This window comes from Hypanus sabinus, chromosome 6 (genome assembly GCF_030144855.1).
Source record: "Hypanus sabinus isolate sHypSab1 chromosome 6, sHypSab1.hap1, whole genome shotgun sequence".
Taxonomy (NCBI): Eukaryota; Metazoa; Chordata; class Chondrichthyes; order Myliobatiformes; family Dasyatidae; genus Hypanus; species Hypanus sabinus.
The window spans coordinates 67422597-67446890 of record NC_082711.1 but is presented as its reverse complement, the minus strand read 5'-3'; the positions used below and the strand labels follow the sequence as shown (position 1 = coordinate 67446890).

At 38.8% G+C, this 24294-nt stretch overlaps 1 protein-coding gene across 1 annotated transcript in view; it reads right to left on the bottom strand.

Moving 5' to 3' along the window:
• tbc1d5 (TBC1 domain family, member 5) overlaps positions 1-24294 on the bottom strand; it is a 469693-nt gene that overhangs the window by 205416 nt on the left and 239983 nt on the right. The window contains exon 7 of the mRNA XM_059972347.1: positions 7665-7773. Within this exon, the coding sequence (XP_059828330.1) occupies positions 7665-7773 (109 nt within the window). The remainder of the gene's footprint in view (positions 1-7664; positions 7774-24294) is intronic.

Here is a 24294-nt window from a genome sequence, read left to right as displayed (position 1 = left end):
AACAGCCTCTGACTACCAAGTCCACCTCCTGGCCTTCATATGCGGCTCAGCTACTAAGCCCAGTAGAACTGTTTCTTTTGACAGAAGGGGCAAAGTTGGGTTACTAGTGCATCAAAACCAGCTGCTTCAGGCAGATGGGGCTTGTCATCCATGGTTGGCAGCTCATCTAGAAGGAAAACTCTGATCTCAAACCTCTGCTGCCTTCACAGGGAAGGCTTTGGGAGTAAACCCCATGGAAAAGTCTGGAGCTGGAATTCCAAACTTAACTATGTTAACACTGACAGGTTTCTCCTGTGATGCTGCTGGTGCCAAACTTTATCAGCTTCTGCCGTTCCTCTGGATTCCTCAGCAGTGTGGAGCGAGGGAGCCTGCGACATGAGCAACAGCCTGCTCTCCATATTGTGTATCAGGTAGACAGCCAGGATGCAATATACACGGTCAACCCCAATCTACAGAAGGTTTTACATTCAGCTACAATTGCTCTTTGCAAAATGTGAGTGCTATCATCCTCTCAGAGAAGCATTTAACAGAATTGCTGTCAGGAGGTGTGGAAGTTTGGAAGGGAGGGTGAAGCAGGCAAAAGTGGAAAGAAAAACTACTCCTTTCTATTATCCACAAATCACTGTTGAATACGACTGAGATGCAAGCAGATTTTTTATGTTCCATTGTTACAGTATTACCACCATCTTCTCCCTCAATTCTACATCAATAACTAAAGCTTCTGAATTTATATATCTAAAACTGATATACAGGATGCAACCTCCTGCATGTGGACTTGTACCATAAAGTAAAAAAATAAATAATTATTAAAGGATTGGTAGAGTACAATCATAATAGCGGGGTTAAAGATTGAAGAATTGTTCCAGAGCTTTTTGTCATAGCAGTCACCTGACTTACGAAGTAAGACATCCTAAATCAGAACTGAAAAATATAGAGGCAGTCAACTGTATAATGTACAAACCGAACATGGAAGTTTACAGAAATTTACAATAGTGACATAAAAAGCTTTGTGAACAGTCTTTCAAGAAAGCAGTAAAGAAAATAATTATGAAGTTAAGTTCTCCAATTTCCTTTTATTATGTGCCTATCCAAGAGTCCCTTAAGTAATGTATCTGTCTCCACTACCACCCCTTACCACTCATGCACTTACCACTCTTTATTAAAAGCAAAACTACCTCTGACATTCCACCATACTTACTTCCAATTGCCTCAAAATTATGCCCTCTCATATTAGGTATTACCACTCTGGAAAAAGGCAATGGTGTCCAGTCTATCAATTCTTCTTATCATCTTCATCAAATCACCCCTCATCCTCCTTTGCTCCAAACAGAAAACTCCTTGCTCACTCAACCTTTAATTTACCTTAGGAAAGATTTTCCTCACCATTTCTTCAGCTGCACCAATAAAGGGACCATAAGACAAAAAACACAGGAGCAGAATTAGGCTATTTGGCCTATGGAGTCTGCTCCACCATTTCATCATGTCTGATCCCAGATCCCATTCAACCCTGTACATCTGCCCTCTCACCATATCCCTGGAAATCCCAAACAAACAGGAAAAAAAAATTTCTGCTTTAAATTTACCCACAAACTTGACCCTCCACCACAGTCTGTCACAGCATTCCACAGATTCACCACTCTTTTGCTAAAAAAATTCCTCCTTACTTCTGTTTTAAAAGGTAGCCACTCAATTTTGAGGCTGAGACCTCTAGTTCTGGACACCCCCACCATAGGAAACATCCTCTCCACATCCACCCTATCTAGTCCTTTCAACATTTGTTAGGTTTCAATGAGATCCCGAAGCATTCTTCTAAGTTCTAGTGAGAACAGGCCCAAAGCTGCCACTCGCTCCTTATATATTAACCCCTTCATTCCTGGAATCATCCTTGTGAACCTCCTCCGGACTCTCTCCAATGACAATACCTCCTTTCTGTGATAAGGAGCCCAAAAATGTTGACAATACTCCAAGTGCAGCCTGACTATCAGCTTATAAAGTTTCAGTATTATCTCCTTGTGTTTATATTCTATTCTCCTTGAAATAAGTGCCAACATTGCATTTGCCTTCTTTCTAACACACTCAACCTGTAAATGAACCTTCTGGGAATCCTACATGAGGACTCAAAAGTCCCTTTGCACCTTTGATGTTTGAATTTTCTCCAAATTTAGATAACAGTCTGCACTACTGTTTCTTTTAACAAAATACATCATAACTTTCCCAACACTATATTTCATCTGCCATTTTTTTGCCAATTTTTCCAATATGTCTAAGTCCTCCTGCAATCACATTGCTTCCTCAGCACTACTTTCTCCTCCGCTTAGCTTCGTATCATCAGCAAACTTTGCCACAAAGACATCGATTCCAATATCTAAATCTTTGACAAACAATGTGAAAAACAGCGGATCCAATACTGACTCCTGAGGAACACCACAGGCAGCCAACCAGAAAAGGCCCCTTTATTCCCACTCATTGCCTCCTACCTGTCAGCCATTCCTCTATCCATGCTAGCATATCTCCTGAAACACCAGAGGATTTTACCTTGTTAAGCAGCCTCATGTGAGGCACCTTATCAAATGTCTTCTGAAAATCTAAGTAAATGACATCCACTGCCTCTCCTTTGTCCATCCTTCTTGCTACTTCCTAGAAGAATTGTAATAGATCTGTCAGGCAAGATTTCCCTTTACAGAAACCATGCTGACTTTGACTTATTTTATCATTAGTCTCCAAGTACCCCAAAACCTCGTCCTTAGTAATGGATTTCAACACTGTTTTAACCAATGAGATTAGGCTAAATGGCCTATAAATTCCTCTTTTATATCCCTCCCTTCTTTAAGGGTGCAGTGACATTTGCAATTTTCCTGTCCTCAGTGACCATGCCAGAATCAAGTGATTCTTGAAAGACCATAACCAATGTATCTGTTATCTCTTCAGCAACCTCTTTCAGGACTCTGGGATGTAGTCCATCTGGTCCAGGTGACTTATTCTCCTTAAGACCTTTGAGTTTGCCTATCACTTTTTCCTTTTTAATAGCAATAGCACTCACTCTTGCTCCCTGACATTCACAGACTTCTAGCATACAGCTATTGTATTCCACAGTAAAGACTGAAGCAAAGTAGTTATTAAGTTCAACTGCTTTTCTTTGTCTCCCATTACTACCTCACCAGCATCATTTTCCAGTTTCAAATATTAACTCTCACTTCCTTTTATATTAACTGAAAAAACTTTTGGTATTCTGCTTTATATTATCTGCTGGTTTGCCCTGATATTTCATCTTTTCCTTTCTTACAGCTTTTTTAGTTGCCTTTTGCTCCCCCTGTAATTCCCTTCATTCCACTGTGATACTGATACATCTGGTTTATGCTTCTCCCTCTCAATTTGCAGTATGAATTCAATCATATTATGATCACTGCCTCCTTATCTGACTAATAAAATCTGGGTTATTTAACAACACCCAATCTAAGATAGCCTTTCCCCATGTAGGCTCAAGCACAAGCTGCTCTAAAAACCATCTTGTAGGCATTCAACAAATTCCCTCTCTTGCAATCTGACACCAACTTGATTTTCCCAATCCCCTTGCATATTGAAAGTTCCTCATTTCAATTATGATATCACTCTTATTACATGCCCTTTCCAGCTCTCTTTACAATCTCAACCCACATCTTAGCTACTATTTGGAAGCCTATATACGATTCCCATAATGGTTTTTTCACCATTGCAGTTTAACTCCACCCACAAAGATTCAACATTCTCCAATCCTATGTCACCTCTTTCTAAAGATGTAATTACATTTCTTACCAATACAGCCACACCACCACATATGTCTTCCTGTCTATCCTTTAGATACGAAGTATATCCTTTGATGTTAAACTCACAATAATGACCTTCTTTTAGCCACAACTCGGTGATGGCCACAACGTCATACTGACCAATCTCTAATTGCATGAGCTCGTCCACCTTATTCTGAATGCTATGTGCATTTAAATGCTGTACCTTCAGTCCTGCATTCTTCACCCTTATGAATTTTGCCTCTATGGTACAACTTAACTCTTTGCTGTCTGCAGTTGTACCCAATCATTGGCTTGATCCTTATATTCACAATATATATTACATCGTCCACTTGTAAACCTGCTGGCTGATCCTCAGCTCTGTCATACTGGTTCCCATCCCCCTGCCATATTAGTTTGAAATGAGTATGTTCCTGCTTTATTTGCACTGGAAATTTATGCAAACCCATTAAGCCATGAAAACTCCCATTAATATTACTCTATCTAAATATACATTTTTCTCCTTGGGTAATGCTTACTGTGTTGCCTTTATGGCAGCTATTTAGTTTATAATATTTTTGCTTAGTAATTCATTTGTTAGCATTCCAGTTAAAGTTAGGATTGTTTAAAGTTGCCTGTGAGAGATCGCGGCATGCGATGATGTCGCATCCGGTTTCGCCGCGTCCTGTGGGAAAATACCGGTTTGGAGAAATGGGAAGGTGGGGGTTGAGACATGTGTGAGCGCAAGTGCCATCAAAGTTTCCTCTCTATGCACCAGGAACATTGTGAAAGCAACGCTGTGAGTTATGAGATAATCGATATGTTGAATTAAAATGTTAACGCCAATCCTGTTAAAAGTAATGATGGTCGATAATGTTTATGTTTTCGTTAGTTAAAGAGTTGCAGATAGTTTGCGTTGAAGTGTATTTAAAGCAGTCAATGGCGTAGGTAGATTCTGACTGTATGCTGCACTTTAATGTAATGTAGTTGTTGTAGTTTTACTTTGGCAAGTATTTACGATGTAATTGAAATATCAAGAAGGAAACAAATGCGGTACAAATCTTGTATTGTTTTATCAACAGTTTTCACCATACGTTAATGTGGAAGAGTGAACAGTAAACGGTTAATCTTACTGTGATCCTGTTTTCATTGACAATGGTTTATCTCGGTGTTTAGTTCCGCGTTATCTTACACGCCGAGCACTTACACTACACTTACATTTCTCCAGTTAAATGCAACTTCTAAGTGATTGGAGCTATTTTGCAAACAGGGTTTCCAACTTTCAGTAAATTTACTTCCTGAGTCACTCTCAAAAGTATTCATGCATATAACTTAAAAGTCAGTCCATAATATTACATGGCACAATTAACAGCAATTCAAATTTGACTGCCAGTACCACTTAGATTTGTATAAACGCATGATATAGAAGAATGTTTCATCATATCCATTCTGTGCAAGGAAACTATCCAGTTTAAAGTCACTTTTGCACCATATCCCAAATGCTTTCCCAAGTACTTTTTTTTTAATACAAAGGGTGTTTCTGTTATGACCATTCTTTCCAAATTTTACCATACTATGGATATATATTCTTTGATGCAAATTCTCTTAAATCATTTTCTAATTACTCCAAATCTGAAAATGCCTTGTTCCTATTTAATCCAACTAAGAATCTCATTGTTTCCAAGATTAGGTAGGCTGAAGACAGGTATAGGAGGAAGCTTGAGTGGAAACTCCAGCAGAACAACATGAGTGAAGTCTGGAGTGGGATGAGAACCATCACTGGGTTCCGGCAAACCAGCAACAGAGGACCTGAAGGCAGTGTGGACAGGGCCAACGAACTTAACCTGTTCTTCAATAGATTTGACACTGCGGCCCCTGCCCATCCCCCACATGATTCATCTGTTGTCGGCCCCCAACCAACACATACTCCACTCTCCCCTCCTCACAGCCCCCCACCCTGCTCTCATGACTACACCCCTCCCTCACCTGAAACCACCACAGTGGGCTTCACAGCTGAACAGGTGAGAAGACAACTGAAACGTCTCCACCCAAGCAAGGCTGCAGCCCCAGGATGCTCAAAGCCTGTGCCCCACAGCTATGTGGAGTACTTCACCATGTCTTCAACCTGAGCCTGAGTCTCTAGAGGGTTCCTGTGATGTGGAAGACGTCCTGCCTCGTTACTGTACCGAAGACACTGTGCCCCAGTGGCTCCAATGACTAAAGACTGGTGGCATTGACCTCCCACATCATGAAGACTCTGGACAGACTTGATCTAGAGCAGCTTCGGCCTATGGTTAGGCCACACTTAAACCCCCTCCAGTTCGCCTATCAGCCCCGACTAGGAGTTGAGGATGCCATTGTCTACCTGCTGAACCATGTCTACGCCCACCTGGACAAGCCGGTGAGCACTGTGAGGGTCGTGTTCTTTGACTTCTCCGGTGCGTTCATCACCATCCGCCCTGCTCTGCTGGGTGAGAAGTTGACAGGGATGCAGGTGGATGCTTCCCTGGTGTCATGGATTATTGATTACCTGACTGGCAGACCACTGTATGTGCACTTGCAACACTGTGTGTCAGACAGAGTGGTCAGCAGCACTGGGGCTCCACAGGGGACTGTCCTGTCTCCCTTTTTCTTCATCATCTACACCTCGGACTTCAACTACAACACAGTCTTGCCATCTTCAGAAGTTTTCTGATGACTCTACCATAGTTGGATGCATCAGCAAGGGAGATGAGGTTGAGTACAGGGCTACGGTGGGAAACTTTGTCACATAGTGCGAGCAGAATCATCAGCAGCTTAATGTGAAAAAGACTAAGGAGCTGGTGGTGGACCTGAGGAGGGCTAAAGCACCGGTGACCCCTGTTTCCATCCAAGGGGTCAGTGTGGACATGGTGGAGGATTACATATACCTGGGGACATGAACGGACAATAAACTGGACTGGTCAAAGAACACTGAAGCTGTCTACAAGAAGGGTCAGAGCCATCTCTATTTCTTGAGGAGACTGAGGTCCTTTAACATCTGCCAGACGATGCTGAGGATGCTCTTTGAGGCTGTGGTGGCTCGTGCTATCATGTTAGCTGTTGTGTGCTGGGGCAGTAGGCTGAGGGTAGCAGACACCAACAGAATCAACAAACTCATTCGTAAGGCCAGTGATGTTGTGGGGGTGGAACTGGACTCCCTGACGGTGGTGTCTGAAAAGAGGATGCTGTCCAAGTTGCATGCCATCTTGGACAATGACTCCCATCCACTCCATAATGTACTGGTTAGGCACAGGAGTACATTCAGCCAGAGACTCATTCCACCGAAATGTAACACTGAGCGTCATAGGAATTCATTCCTACCTGTGGCCATCAAACTTTATAACTCCTCCCTCGGGAGTGTCAGACACCCTGAGCCAATAGGCTGGTCCTGGACTTATTTCCACTGGCCATGATTAATTTATTATTACTTAATTATTTATGGTTTTATATTGCTATATTTCTTCACTATTCTTGGTTGGTGCGGCTGTAACGAAACCCAATTTCCCTCGGGATCAATAAAGTATGTCTGTCTGCCTGTTTAATACAAATCAGTTAATTTTTCCCATGCCCTCTCCAATCCAAAGAATGCAACCCCATGTCCTAAAAATTATTTTTTTAAATTAATGTTTTCTCAATTCTGGGAGCACCCTCTCTATCCATTCACTAGTGCTAGCCCCAATGACTGAACACTCTCTCACTGATAAAACAGCATTGCCCCTAAGAGTGGAGTTACTTCTGAAATATATGGGGGGGGGGGGGGAAATCACTATATTTTGCAGTTAAGCACAATGGATTTGACACTTTGCATCTGAAATATTAGCTATTTCCAAATTATTGGTAAAATCTCACTGAAAAAATATTACAGAAGAAATATTTATTTACCTTCCAACAAATGCTGCGAAATCTGCTGCTTCTCAGTTGTCCATTAATCCCCTTCAGTCTTATTCTTGCAAAGTAATTACTGTGTTCAAACAGGTCTTCCCACTCGTTGCTAAAATTTGAAAGGTGAAAAGTATGTATAAAATATGCAATACCCGTTACAATCCTGCCTAGATTTATGCCAAGATTTATTTTTAAGAAACAGCGTATTAATAGACCTCCATTCTCAGTCTCTTAAACTGCACAATGCTGATTTGGCTCAGCATTCAAAAGCAACTAAGATTATTTGGATTTAGATTTTAAATGTGAAGTATTTAAAAAACTGATTATTTATTTGAGGTGAAACTTTAATAAATAATTTTCTCTGTTGGATTATGTTGTAGCTGTTAACCTAACTTGCTGCATTAACTATTGTGATGGGGAGGAGGTACGATTTGGAGGATGTGGCTGGGTTGGGCAAAGGCAGTGCGGGAATTTTATTATACTGTTTTTCTATGCTGAACTGAACTACAATAACAAAATCTCATTCCGTTATTTATAAGGAAATATAACATTAGGAGAACCAATGTTAACATGGAGAACGCTTTAGCTTGACAACAAAATCAATTTATACAACAACTTTAACACAAGTGCTTCACCAAAATGTTAAAAAAAGATATTCACACCAACATTACCAGACAAGCATAAGATAGCATTGTTGAGCTTTGGAATGAGGGTGGCAGAATAGGAATATAATTCAAGTAAATGCAAGAAAATAGGAGCAGGAGCAAGCTATCTTGCCCCTGAAAGCCTGCAATATGATCATGGCTGACTTGTCCCGTGCCATAGATATATATTTATATCCATCTTTGGTGTGTGTGTATATATATATATATATATATCTATAAAAACACACACACAAGAATCCATTCTCAAGGATGAAAAAAACAGAATGATTCATCAACAAAGAGAAGGAAGAGGCAAAACACAGAAATGACTTGGTAAAAAAGGGAAGAAAAATCATTGGTGTAAATGCAGTCAGCCCTCCTTATCTGCAGGTTCTGCATATGCAGATCGGGAAAACCTGGAAGTTCTCTCTCCAGCATTCGTTGTTTGAGGATTGTTCACTTCGTGTATTGTTGGTTCGCTACTAGTGTTGTGAGCGAGAGGAAGGAGTTTAAGGCTAGTAAGGGATGGCTGGCTAGCTATGTAAAGCACTACAGCCTCAAGAACTTAAAGAACATGGGAGAATCAGGATCAGCTGATGCCAAGACGGCATCAGCGTTCCCAGAAGAGCTACGATGGTTGCATCTGTACTGAACATGTACAGATTTTTTCTTGTCATTATTCCCTAAACATTACAGTATAACAACTATTTACATAACATTTACATTGTATTAGGTATTACAAGTAAGCTAGAGATGATTTAAAGTTTATGGGAGGATGTGTGTATGTTATACACAAATCACCATTTTATATAAGGGACTTGAGCATCTGCGTTTTTGGTATCCGCGGGGGGGGGGGGGGGGGGTGTCCCAGAACCAATCCCGCGCGGATAAGGAGGGCCGACTGTACACTAATCACACTATAACAAGCAGAAATGGAACAGAACAGAGGCAGTTTACTGGATGGATAACTATTTGACCATACTTATAAATTTGTATAGATGTGGAGGCAGAGGACCATGATAAGTTCATTAAGGATTTAGTAAATGATCAAGTGTATCATGGCATAACGTGCACTGAGTGAAAGGAGGATGTAAAGAATTCATTAGTACTATTATCATTGATAATGGCATATTCAAAAAAGTAGAGGGGGGAAAGGGAAATTCAGTATGAGGTTTAATTAAACTATACTGTAGGTGTTCATCTGAAGGAGGTAAGACTAATGAATTCAAGCAAGCAAAAAACAGCACCAGTTATTGTTGAGAAAGAAAAGTGCTGGAATGAATTAAGAAGAAATTATTTGTTGATAATTCAAACTAAAAAAATCATTTTGTATACATGGATACCGTTGGCCAAAAAAGTATCATTGTTTTTGGATGTTCCTACACAATACCAAATGGAACCCTTAGTAAAATATCTTTAGGTAATCTTCCAACACTTAGAGACACTGGGGAATAAACATGTACCTCATTATTATAGACTGAATACATTTTCCAATAGGAATCATTAGAAATTAATTTTCCTAAACAACTATGGAAGAATTGAACCAACACTACCTACCAGGATCTTTAATGATTAGATATCAAAAGGAACACAGACTAGTTAAAGCACAGGCCATCCTTCAGCCTAGCATGTTCATGCCAGCCATATTGCAATTCTCCAGCTCACTCCCTATCCTCTAAACTTAAGTTTTTTTTTTCCTTGCAAATTTTTCTTAACCATATATTTATCAAATTTCGTTGAGTCCATCACAGTTCGGACAGTTCAACCTGAAATGTCAATAATTCCTTTCTCAGCACAGGCAATGCTTGACCTAGTGAGTTCTTCCAGCAGATTGTTTGTGTCCAGCTTCACTGTAAATGCAGTGTGTATATCAGATCCCAAACACATTATATTTAATAAAGAACTTTCCACAAGTTACTCTTAATTCCTTTTCCTTTAATTTTATACCGGAGACTTCTCCTCCTTCACAAATAGGAATAGCTCTTATTATCCACTCTGGGCCAATCCCTCATCATTTTATATGCTTCTATCTACAAAACCAACATTTGAGAGAACTTAGACAGACACATGAACAGGCATAGTATTAAGAGAGACCATGTGCTGGGAGGTCTGCAGGTTAAATTGGCACCTAGCTCAACAGAGTCATTATGGGCTGAAGCACCTGCTCCTGTGTGCTTTATATTCTATTAGATCTTCCCTCGGTGCTCTTTTCTTCAAAACAAAAAGAGTCTGGTTTCTCTGATCTACTATTGTAACTGTAGCCCCATGAGCCATTCTCATCATTTTAATAAGTTGTTTCTGAACCCTCTCTAACACCTTAACATTCTTCCTTCAATATGGCAACCAGAATTTAACACAATACTTCAGCTGAAATTGAACTACATCTTATCCTCATTATATGCGTCTTCAGACAATGCTGATTCACAGTTATACGAGGAACATATTTCTACCAATGTCTCCTTATATGAGTCCAAAACTCAGTTACGCAAGGAGCACTGCTTTCCTGCCAATACAAGTCATGTGTGCACGCCTCACAGTCTCACTCCTGCCAGTCTTGCATTGGTTTTGTCAAGGTGTGGATGAGCAATCTTATGCTCTTAAACTTTTGAGTTTTTACCTACGGTGCAGTGATTTTGTGCCTGAAATATTTAACAATGCTTCCTAAGCGTCCAACGTCATGTCCTGGGTCATCAGCCGAGTAGCAGAGAACTGCTTTAACACTTGAAAAAAAGTTGTAAATTGTAAACAGAGTGGCATTAGGTGAAGGTAATACAGTTCTGGGATGCTACTGCTGGGAACAGAATCTTGCCTTTAAAGTTCTTTTGTTGCTTGACAATGCGCCAGCCCATCTTAAACATTTGGACAGCATTCATCTTAACGTAACAGTGCATTTCCTGCCGCCTAACACGACATCGCTGATTTAACCACTCGACCAAGGTGTGATCTACATTCAAGGCATATTTTTTACGGCAAACTATCTCTCAGATGCTGCAAGCAACAGACGATTTTGAAAATCCCAGAAGTTTACCAACAGTGAGGGAATGGTGGAAGTCAGAACACTTGGCGCAAATGGCGATGGAAATGGATCCAAGTTTAGAGTGGAATCAGCATTTCAGTCGTTCCCTGCAGTCAACCCTTCTTCCCTACAAGCAAATTTATGCTGAAATAACAAAATGCTGCCAATCAAACAACCCTCACCACTTCCTTCAAACCAGTGTCATCTCCTGCTGCCGGCAGTTCTGAGAGTTCTGTGAGTCTTCCTTCACCCCTTGCTGTGGTTGATGATCCTGCTGACCCACAAACATCCACCCCATCTATGTAAACCTTCCCGACACCACAACAACCACTCATCCCCCAGAGCGAACACACCTGCCACTGTTGGTGAGTACTGTACTCCCTAGTATGTTAACTTTCTATGACTTATTACGTTGAATATTACCTTAAATTGATGAAATATAATATGAATGTTGCCTTGTGGTACTGCTTTTGAGTTGTATTGGTATGAAAATGTGAATAAATTACAGATAAAACATACTTAGGAAGCCATCTGGAACGCATCCCTATTTTTTCCATTTAAATAATTATTCACATTGTGCATTTTCATACTATGCATTGACTGCGAGGAACATATACCCTGCATATAACGAGGATAGCGTGGACTATTTTATGAAGGTTCTGCATACCTTCCTGCTTTGTACTCTATTCATTCAGAGAAATAGCATAGAAACAGGCCCTTTGTCCAGACTAGTTTAACTAAGATCATAATATTTGCTTGTGTTTGGCCCATATCAGTTTACCTAATCAATTGTTATTTTTTAAACACTGCAGTTTTACCTGTCTCTGCCACCTCCTCTGGCATCTCATTTCATAAATCCCCCACCCTCTGTCTAAAAACTTGCCCCTCAGATCCTCTTTAAATCTTTGCCCTCTCACCTTAAACCCATGCCCTTTAATTTTATTCTTCTTGACCCTATGAAAAAGTATTAACAATGTAGCCTATTAAGTGCTCCTCACATTTTTTTAAATTCAACATTTTCATCACTCAGCCTTCTTTACTCCTGTCTATCTATTCTCTCTCCCTTATAACTCAAGTCTTCCAGTCCACGCACCACTTCCAGCTAAATTACATTCTTTCTACTAAGTGGCAACAGAACTACAAATAATACTCTAAATGTGGTCTAAGCAATGATTTGTACAACTGTAATAGCTCTTATACTCAATTCTGTGAGCCATACATCATTTTAACCATCAAGTTTACCATTTTTCCCCGAGGGAAGCTCTAGTGACCTGGTGAACTATTGCAGCAAGGAAACTTGTGGTAGATCCATTTGTTAAGATCACCGTTTGCATGCTATAAGGTAGTAGAAGCAAAGCGCAAACTTCAGCAGGCAGCCAAATTTGAGTGAGATTTGAGCAACAATCTCCATCTTGGCTGGCAGTGCTAAGGCACTTGCAAGGTCAAAATCAATTGTATACAGTGGTCCTTGCTGGGAAGAGGAAGATCTGCAAGGAGACCTGTGAAATGTTTTAATAGGGGCTATATTCAATGTGAATATGAATGCAATTCCTCTCTGTTAAGTTCTAGAATTTCAGTAGGGATAGTGTCTGGTCTTGTTTTTTCCCCAGTTTGCATATAGTTTTTCATTTCTCATCAATTTGGGGACATCTTCTGAAAATAAAGATTCTGCACTCTCACACATTTCTATTTGCATGGGAGCACAGGGCATGAACAAATGAACCTTTTCCAGTTCAAAGCTCCTTTTAAAGAGCATTACTATTTGCCAGCTGATTTAGCACCAAATGCTAGCCGTGGCCTTTAAAAAGTCATTCTTCATTCTAGCGTCTTTCTCCTTACAAAAATATATTCACTATATGTAACATGGAAGTTCCTGCTTCTGGGATTACGTTCACTGATGTACATAATGATATCTGTGTTTAGAAATCAATTGACCATTAAGTAAATGAAACTTTTTTCTTCACACATAGGCCATAATGTTGACATGAAGAAACCTGATGCTCAGATGGATACCATATGTGATTTTTTTGCACTTCACGGAATTGCCAAAGGCCTACCCAGCTGATGTATTCTTTCCGTGGGGAATGTGATGAATGTGTTGCCCTTTGGAAACATGGTACATGTCATTCACTCAACACACTGCAGATGTATACCATGGCACATGTCCCTAGGATAGCTTGAAAGAATCCAGTAGCATGAAAGCTTCATGCTATGGTGACCTTCACTTCTACATTAAAAATTGTATTCCAAATGTTTTCTGCAGAACATATTGTACTGAAAAAATACTATGAGACATGTTCTGACATATCCAGATACTAGCATATTTTAATGCATTTATTTGTGGCTCTCAGTAATTCCTGCTTATCTTCAAAACAATCTGGGTCAATCCTGATCCACTACATGCACAGCAGACTAAAACTGTTAAACAGCTTTGATAACTCTGTTTGTGGAAATTAAATATGCAATTGACAAAGGTAATCAGTATAGCAATAAGGCTTAGTCCAAAAAAATCAGTTCTGAGTAAAATCATGAATGCAGCCAACAAAATAAAACAATACTGATCAGAAATCATTTGTTTTTAGATCATTATTCTAAATTGCTCAGATCAACTAAATTTCAGATCAATCAGATAAAAAAAAGTCATGTAGTCCATTTACAATTGAAGCAAGAGAGCTAAACTGATTGAAGTATTATAAACAAGGTTCACAATGACATAAATATGGCTTAAATTTTGTGACAAATTTCTAGCTGGGAAAATAGAATGCAAAAAGTAGAGAACACTGGAATTCTCTCCTACAGAGTGTTATGGAGAATAGATTATTGGAGATACTTAAAGAAGAGATAGATAACTTCTTTTTAATCACAAACTGGCACAGTAAAGGAATTGAGATCTGAGGATATGATCATACCTGAATGGGGGCAGATATGAACATGCTGGTGGCCTACTCCTGCTCCTATTTTCTTGTCTTCTAATTTTCCAACTAGAAAAAGTACATTATTGCCTAAATAAATTGAACTATGATTACTTAAATTCTTCTATTTTCATTCAGGATTTTCTTCATATTTTCATTAGAAATGTCACATTACCTCGATTAGTATGTTCATTTATCAACTATAATGATTATTTATATAGGACGTTACTAATGAAAAGTGAATCTCTCAGGCCTCCAGTGGAGTCAGACTCGCAGATTTTGGTGCTTCAACTTTGCTAGAGGACTCAGAGTGATTCATTGACCCAGGCTTTAGCCATTGGGCCTTGACTTCTGAAATTTTAATTGGCCTTCCATTTTGAATCTTCAGTATCAAAACCCAGACTCACTGACGAATGAAGATTCCAAACTCCAGGTCTGGAACTCTGGACTCAACAACAATGGGATGCCGAACACAAGGCCTCAAACTCAGGTCTACTGACTTGTGTACTTTGGAGGGTCACTGGTCCTTCTGCCTCCTGCCTGCATGGGATCCCAGAACCCACCGCTGCCTTGCTGACACTGGGGTGCGATCATCCTTGCTGATCTGCTGGCCCATCATCTGTCCACAAAACAAAGTCTGAGTCATGACCTCAAAGGAGACTGCACCTCAGTGCCATCTTGATGGGGAGGCCTATAACATAACCCCATCGTAGTGATTACTCCTTTTTTATTCCTAATCTGATCTGTATTACCTTACTGCATGAATCCTAAAAGATGTCTGAAGTGCTGCTGTGATCACCAGTGCAACTGTCCTACTTCTTTCATTCTCCTCTGTTTCATCTGAAACCTCATAATCTTGAGTTTCCAGCTACACCCTTCTCTGAGTGAAGTCTCTCTAATGGCAACAACATCACTGATTCATATATTAATCTAGACTCTAAATTCATTGTCCCCTGTATCACCTGTAATAGTCCTTGCATTGAAATAAATATACTTCAACCACGAGCTCCACCCTATTCATTTACCTGACCTTGCCTTAAAGTTCTCAAATTAAGATTCCTCTTTTGTCAACAAGCCTTTTTTTTGTAGAAACAAACAGTTTGCAATTCAACAGGTGCATGGTTCATGAAGTAGTCAGCAAAACTCCAAATTCTACAGTGTGAAATGCTGTAGATTTCATGAATGACTGAAGCCTGAAACTGTAAAGCTTTCTTTGGCTGCACCATAATCAAAGCCATTCACTCAACAATCATAACCATTTGAGGACTGAATTTACCAAAATAATTCATTTCCAGCTGTTCAATGAATGCATTTTAAATAGCGTTAAGAAAGTAACTATGCATGCAATGTTAACCAATTATCATTTTCTGTGTTCCACTGTTTACTGGTAAGTACTTCTTTCAGAGAATTTAGTAGCTGAAGAGCTCTTCTCTGCGGAACTAAACACAGACTTCAATGATAGAGATTCACTCAGGTTACATTAGATAGGGCAACAATTTCTATGGACCACATGTGTAGGTTCAGCAGTAATTGAAATAGTCTATTTCCTTACCGATAGGAGGCAGCTTTTCATTTTTAGCTCTAAATTAAGTTAATTAATAGAATCAAATTGTTCACATCAATTTAAAAGTAAAGCAGTTGACAGAGCAAAAGGTCCGATTAAAGGTCACTGACATAATAGTATGACTTTATTTCCCTCTCCAAGGTTCTACTTGACCTGCTGAGTATTTCTAGCATTTTCCAAATTTATTTTCTGGTCACTAACAATGTCCATAAATGATAAATATTACTATCATTTCTCAACCTTTTTTACATTACACACCAATACCATTAAGCAAGGGGTCCGTGGACCCCAGGTTGGGCACCCCTGATTTAGAGTGTCTATTGAAATTTTAGGTAACTTTACCTTGAGTAGCAATATGCAGAAATATAAGCAATTTATAAATATTGTGTTAAATTGTGCATCAAATATACAATGTATTCCTTAGAAATGTAGTGTGTTTGACACCAGGTGTGTATAAGTTTTGCAAACGAGTTCTTCCAGCTAGTGATTTGGTGAATCATGCAAAATGAAATAAGCAGGCTGTATCATGCTGGGAAACTAATGTTAATCGTGCATGTTGTCATTAATATGCGAGCTGGCCACTAACATCAGCAGATTTCACTGTTCATAGCAAATCCCCAAAACGTGATGGTCAATGTATGCTCCTCCACCATATGCTTTACATGGATGATATCGTATTGAGCCTCACTGTATTTTTAAAACTTTGCCAGGGTTTCATATTTATTTGAACTCACCTCTGAATGTTAGAAATGGAATTTGAAAGCTTAAGCATGTTTTTTTCAAAGATAAGATAAACATCGCGTTTGAAAATCTGTCATCTGAATTTCTTTTGTCTAGGCTGAATCATCACACCAGATATTGTCAACTCACAATGTTAAGTGGGGGAGTTGTAAGGCCAAAGGGATATTTAAGCATAACATAAAGTAGGACTAGTTTTCTGGATGGTTTGCAATGATAGTTGCATCTGGGATAATATAACTAAATTTTCTCCTGTAATGCTCCAAATTTTAACAGGAAAGGAATTCCAAAGATTCATCACCCTTGCCATTAATAAGTTTTTCTTCAACACAGTCCTAAATAGCCTATCCCTTGTACTGAATGGTTGACTCCTTGTGGAAAAAACATACCTGCATTCAGATAGTAAAGCCTTATATGAATTTTGAAAGTTTTAGTAAAATCTCCTCTTATTGTAAACACCAGGGATAAAATTCCTAGAAATTAGGTCAACCCAATCTCTCCTCAAATGGGGAAAAAAAAGCCACAATGCACTCCCTCACAGTAAATATATTCATCTGTGTTAGGTAAGAATACAAAAGCTGTACACAATATTCCATGCAGTCTTACCATGGCCCTGTATAAATGCAGTAAGACATCTATCTTCCTGTAATCACATGCTCTTATAATAAAGACCAGTATATCATTTGTCTTCCTAATTGCTTGCTGCACTTACTTGACTTCCAGTGTGCAGAACATCAAAACCCTTTTGAATATCAACAATTCCTAATAATTTTTTACAAAAAAAAAGCTTCTCTTTTTTAAAGCGGATGCTGACATTTTTCCATATCGTACTGCAAATTCCAAATTTTTACCGAATATTCTGTATCCCCCTTAAGTTTCTTGATGACTTATCCCAACATGGCAACTCAGCTAGTTTTGAACACACAGTGAAATTGAAATTATAACATCTAGACCCCTAAGTAAAACTACTAACTGGGCAGAGCCACCAATCCGGCAGGACCCAAGTAGTCTCAGCCTATCAGCCCAAGAAAGGTCACTTATTCCCACCCTTTACTCTCTATCCATTACCAATCCATAAAGCATATTATCTTCAGCTCCATATGTTCTCATCTTTTAGACCAATCTCTTGCGTGGGGCTTCAGGAAAAGTCCTCCGAAAATTGAAATACACCACCTCCACAAGTTCTCTCTTGTCCATTCCACCATCCACATGCTCACAATTCTCTGAGATAAATTAAATATCATTCCTCCTGTTGAAAATCCATGACTCTGCTCAATCCTATATAAACAAAACTTCAGCTGCTGATGACACTCAAAGTTTGAGTGCAACCTTCCCAATTCCATTTAATACATCTGTCTGAAGATAAAGGAACAGAACCAATTCTAGGCTAAGGCAGGTGGTAACAACTGGAAAAGCCAGTCATAGATTATTAAGATAAAGGTTACTTTAAAAGATATACAACAATGGAATAAATGCCATAGAGGTTAGTTTAGTCAAATCCTGCACTATAAGCATGGCATTTTTGTTGTTCCTGCTTTACTTCACAATTACCTCCAAAAGTGAAACTCCTGCTAAGTTCTTCTGTATAGAGACAGAATTGCTACATAGTATAGCATTTAAAAATTGGGGAATAAGTAAGCACGATTAGGTCAGCTTAAAGTGGTGGAATCTTCACAAAAACTGGTCTGTGCCTTCATACAGATGAACAAATAATAACTTTCGAAGTTCAAAGTTAAAAGCCAATTTATTATCAAGTACATATATGCCACTATATATCCATTGTCTTGCAGGTATACTCAATAAATTCACAGAATAATAACCATAACAAATCAATGTAAGACCACACCAACTTGGGCGTTCAACTAATGTACAAAAAACAACAAAAGAAAACAAACTGTGCAAATACAAAAGAGAAAGAAATAATAATAAATAAATAAGCAATAAATATCGAGGAATGAGATGAAGAGTGAGTCCATAGATTGTGAGAACATTTCAATGATGGGGCAAGTGAAGTTGAGAGAAGCTATTCTTTTAGTTCAAGAGCCAGATGTTAAAGGGTGATAACTGTACCTGCACCTGATACTGAGGTTTCTATACCTTCTTCCAGCAGTGAGAAGAGGGCACATCCTAGCTGGTGGGGATCCCTGTCCATGGAAGCTGGTTTCCTGCGACTGCATTCTGTGCTCATGGTTGGGAAGGCTTTACCTGTGATAGACAGGGCCATATCCACTACATTTTGTACAATTTCCATTCAAAAGTATTGGTGTTTCCATACCATGCTGTGACGTAACCAGTCCATATACTCTTACTGCATACCTATAGAAGTTTGTCAAAGTTTCGATGTCATGCCAAATCTTTGCATATGCTCAAGGAGTATCACATATAGATTTCAATGGAACAAAATGAAGCAAAGAGTTTCATTGGAGGACTAAGCATCAAAATTTGACAATGAACCATCAGGTATTTGGATAGGTGACCATGTGCTGGCTTAAAAAAGACAGATTTCAAGGAGAATCAGAATCAGGTTTTATATCATCAGCATATGTTGTGAAATTTGTTGTCTGTGGAAGCAGTAGAACGCAATACATAGAGAAAAATCTGTGAATTAGAGTAAATATAAAATAGTGAAATTAAATAGGTGGTGCAAAATTTTTTTAAAAAGTAGTGAGGTAGTGTTCAATAGTTCAATGCCCATTCAGAAATCAGATGGCAAAGGGGTAGAAGCTGCTCCTGAATCGTTGAGTGTGTGCCTTCAAGCTCCTATACTTCCTTCCTGATAGTAGCATTGATAACAGGGCATGTCCTGGGTGATGGGATTCCTTAATGATGGATGCATCGCTCCTTGAAGATGTTGTGAATATTATGGACGCTAGTGCCAATGATGGAGTTGACAAAGTTTATAACTCTATGCAGCTTATCTTGATCCCGTGCAGTAGCAGACCCCCACCCACACTAGAGAATGACACAGCCAGTTAGAATGCTCTCCATGGTACACCTGTAGAAATTTGAGAGTGTCTTTGGTGACATACCAAATCTCCTGAAACTCCTAATGAAATATAACCGCAGTTGTGCCCTCTTTGTAGCTACATCGGTATGATGGGAGCAGGATAGATCCTCAGAGAGTTGTAAACTGAGAAATGAAATGGTAAAGCTTAATGCATGAGCACTTGAAAGTTAGATCAATGATGAGGGAGTGATTAAAACTGGAGGATGGCAAGATATGGAAAAGGTCAGAATTCACAATGGGTTGTAGGGCCAGATGAAGCTTGAAATGAAGGGAAGGAGGCTGCAGAAACAGGCAAGTTAGTTTTAAATTTATATTAATTTATGAAAAAAACAAAGAATCTTTATTTTTGAATGTTGCTTCTTTTGTTAATAAATTTTATAAATTTCAATATCTGAAGGATATCTACCAACTAGAAATAAAACTATTATCCGGTTATTCCATTACATATAATTTTGTGCATTTCTCAAGTAGTTTATCAGAATGATCACATGCATGTCAGACTATGCTCAATTACAATAACTGTCAATAAATAGTTCTCTCTTACAACATTTCAGTGCTTAGTTCACCAGGGCTGACTCTGGTATTCTTCTGCTATTTTGGCAAGACTGAACCATGAAATAATTTATGTCCCTTCTTTATACGTATAGGCCATAATTCAAATGTGAATAATTTTTTATTAATTTGATATTTTCAACAACATTTCTGTCATATTTTAATATCTACTTAAAAAAATACTAGCCGTAAAGGTGGAAGTACAGCCGACATTTCGGGTCGAGACCTTTCGTCAGGACTAACTGAAAGAAGAGATAGTAAGAAATTTGAAAATGAAAGTCACCACACATTTGAAGTCCATGTCCCATTCCCATTCTGATATGCAAACATGAGGAAATCTGCAGATGCTGGAAATTCAAACAACACACACAAAATGCTGGTGGAACACAGCAGGGCAGGCAGCATCTATAAGGAGAAGCACTGTCGATGTTTTGGGCCGAGACCCTACGTCAGGATTAACTGAAGGGAAAGATACTAAGAGATTTGAAAGTAGTGGGGGGAGGGGGAAATGCAAAATGATAGAAGACCGGAGGGGGTGGGATGAAGCTAAGAGCTGGAAAGGTGATTGGTGAAAGTGATACAGAGCTGGAGAAGGGAAAGGATCATGGGATGGGAGGCCTCGGGAGAAAGAAAGGAGAGGGGGGAGTACCAGATGGAGATGGAGAACAGGCAGGGTGATGGGCAGAGATAGAGAAAAAAAAACAAACAACTAAATATGTCAGGGACGGGGTAAAAAGGGGAGGAGGGGCAGTAACGGAAGTCAATGTTCATGCCATCAGGTTGGAGGCTACCCAGCTGGTATATAAGGTGTTGTTCCTCCAATCTGAGTGTGGATTCATCTTGACAGTAGAGGAGGCCATGGATAGACATATCAGAATGGGAATGGGACGTGGAATTAAAATGTGTGGCCACTGGGAGATCCTGTTTTCTCTGACAGACTGAGCGTAGGTGATCAGCAAAACAGTCTCCCAGTCTGCGTCAGGTCTCACCAATATATAAAAGACCACACCGGGAGCAGTGGATGCAGTATACCACACCAACTGACTCACAGGTGAAGTGTTGCTAAATGCTATAAAAATGGTTATTCTACCAAAATTTTTATATATATTTCAAGCAGTTCCCTCTTTTGTTCCAAAAACATTTTTTGATAAAATAGATTCTCTGATTTTGTCTTATGTTTGGAATAATAAAAGCTCTAGAGTGAATAAACTTTTATTGCAAAAATCTACCAAACTTTAGATTTTATTATTGGGCAATTAATATTCGTTATATTACTTTTTGGATTTATCATATAGACAACCAAGATCGCCCTTCCTGGTTACAGTTGGAGGAAAATTCAGTAATGAGGTTTTCTTTAGCTTCTTTATTAGGAGCTCCCCTTCTGTTTTCGCTCTCCAGCATAGGTAGACAAGCTCTCAACCCTACTGTTAAACATACTTTAAAAATTTAGTTTCAGTTTTGTAGATATTTTGAATTAAATGATTTTCTACTTTCTAGTAATATTTATTCTAATTTCTTTTTTAAACCATCAACTTTGGATAAGGCTTTTTTAACATGGAAAATTAAGGGAATAAAAACTTTTTTAGATATGTTTTTACAAGACTGTTTAATGTCCTTTTCACAGTTAATGGATAAATATGATATCTCTAATACACATTTTTTCAGATATTTACACGTTAGGAATTTTTTATGTGATTTTTTACCAAATTCCCCCTTGGCCTGCTCTTTAAATTTGACTTATGCTATTTTTCAGTTTAAACCTTTTCAAAAACGATCAATAGCTATCGTTTATAAACAGTTAATGAATGCTCGCATGTCGCCTAATGATAGGGTTCAATGCATCTGGGAAGTAGAACTTCAACATTAACTTTCAGATAATCAATGGAGTAAAATTTATTATTTAGTCAATAATTCATCTATCTGTGCACGCCATATCTTAATTCAGTTTAAGATAGTACACAGGGCCCATATGTCCAAAGATAAATTGGCGCATATCTTTCCTAATATAAGCCCTATTTGTGACAGATGTAGCGCAGAAGTGGCTACTCTAACTCATATGTTTTGGTCATGTGTAAGTTTAAACAATTTTTGGAGGGATGTGTTTGGTATATTATCTAAAGTTATAGATGTGGATGTTCAACCTAATCCACTTACAGCAATTTTTGGGATTATTCCAGAGGAAGCAAGCAAAGTGTCTGCTTCCACCCAACATGTAATAGCTTTTTCAACTTTACTGGCTAGGAGAGCTATTTTGCCACACTGGAAAGAATCTAACCCACCTACTGTTTTCTATTGGCTCTCCTCCATTATGTCATGTCTAAGCTTGGAGAAAATTAGAAGCCGGACATTTGATACATCCTTTAATTTTGAACAAGTCTAGCGACCCTCTATTCAATATTTTCACATGATTTAATTTATTTTTTATTTATTTATTTTTCTTTATTCTCTTTGGGGAAAATCCTTATCCTTGAAGGTTCGGAGATGACTGGAAGGATTTTTTTTCTCTCTCTTTTTTGAAATTTTATCCTCAATTGGACTGCCCAATCTTTCTTTTTCTTTCTTTTGTCTTTCTTTTTTTTGTTTCAGTTTAGATAGTGGGTTAAAATTTCCAATCTTTTTTTTAAGATTGCTATGAGGAGTCATATTTTTTAACCATTGTATATATAACAGCATAATATTTTACCTATTTGATTTTGACATTATATACTTTCTGTTTTTATTATTGCTGTTTATATGTTTTTTCTATTATCTGTTTACTAAACTTCTCCTCTGATTTGTATATTCTTTATTTGAAAATCAATAAAAAGATTGAAAAATGAAATGAAGTGTCGCCACACCTGGAAGGACTGTCTTTCTTTTTCAATCTTTTTATTAAATTTCATATATAAAAAAAAACAAAACATGATAATGAATAGATTACAAATTCAATAAACTTGAAATTACATTAGTAATAGGATAATAATATCCTATTAAACATCAATCAACAAAAGGTACATAAATCAATCAAGTCTATATAAATATATATGAAAAAAAAACAAAAATAATCATCAAAAAAGAAAAAAAATTGAAAATATATAGAAGAAATTTATATTGAAAAAAAATACTAAACTAAACTAACATGGGCAATAATAACAGTTTATAAATATGTGATAGTGTCAAGAAAAAACTCCGGAACTCCATACCTGAACAAGGATAAGTAGAGAAAAGGATCTGAAATAGGCCAAATTAATTCATATGAAAATGTCGAATAAATGGTCCCCAGGTACCTGGAAGGACTGTCTGGGGCCCTTAATGGTGGTGAGGGAGGAAGTGTAAGGGCAGGTGTAGCACTTGTTCTGCTTACAAGGATAATGGGAAAGTGGGGGGGGGGGAGGTAAAGATGTGCTTGGTAGTGGGATCCCGTTGGAGGTGGCAGAAGTTTCGGAGAATTATACATTCGACCTGGAGGCTGCTGGGGTGGTAGGTGAGGACAAGGGGCTTCCTATCCCAAGTGGGGTGGCAGGCAGATGGGGTGAGGGTAGTTGTGCGGGAAATAGGAGAGATGTGTTTGAGAGCAGAGTTGATGGTGGAAGAAGGGAAGCTCCTTTGCTTAAAAAAGGAAGACATTTCCTTCGTCCTGGAATGAAAGGCCTCATCCTGAGAGCAGATGCAGTGGAGATGGAGGAATCGTGAGAAAGGGATAGCATTTTTGCAAGAGACAGGGTGGGAAGAGGAATAGTCCAGGTAGTTGTGAGAGTCCGTAGGCTTATAGTCGCTATCAGTAGATAAGCCATCTCCAGAGATGGAGGCAGAAAGATCAAGAAAGGGGAGGGAGGTGTCGGAAATGGATCAGGTAAATTTGAGGGTAGGGTGAAAGTTGGAGGCAAAGTTAATGAAGTAAACGAGCTCAGCATGCATGCAGGAGGCAGCACCAATGCAGTCGTCGATGTAGCAAAGGAAAAGAGGGGCACAGATATGTCTATATGTTGGTATATATATGTATATGTCTATCCATGGCCTCCTCTACTGTAAAGAAGAAGCCACACTCAAGTTGGAGGAACAACACCTTATATTCCGTCTGGGTAGCCTCCAACCTGATGGTATGAACAGTGTTTCTCTAACTTCTGTTAATGGCCCTCCTCCCCTTCTTACCCCATCCCTCATTTATTTATTTCCCCCTTTCCCCTCTCTTTTTTCTCTCTCTGTCCCTCTCACAAT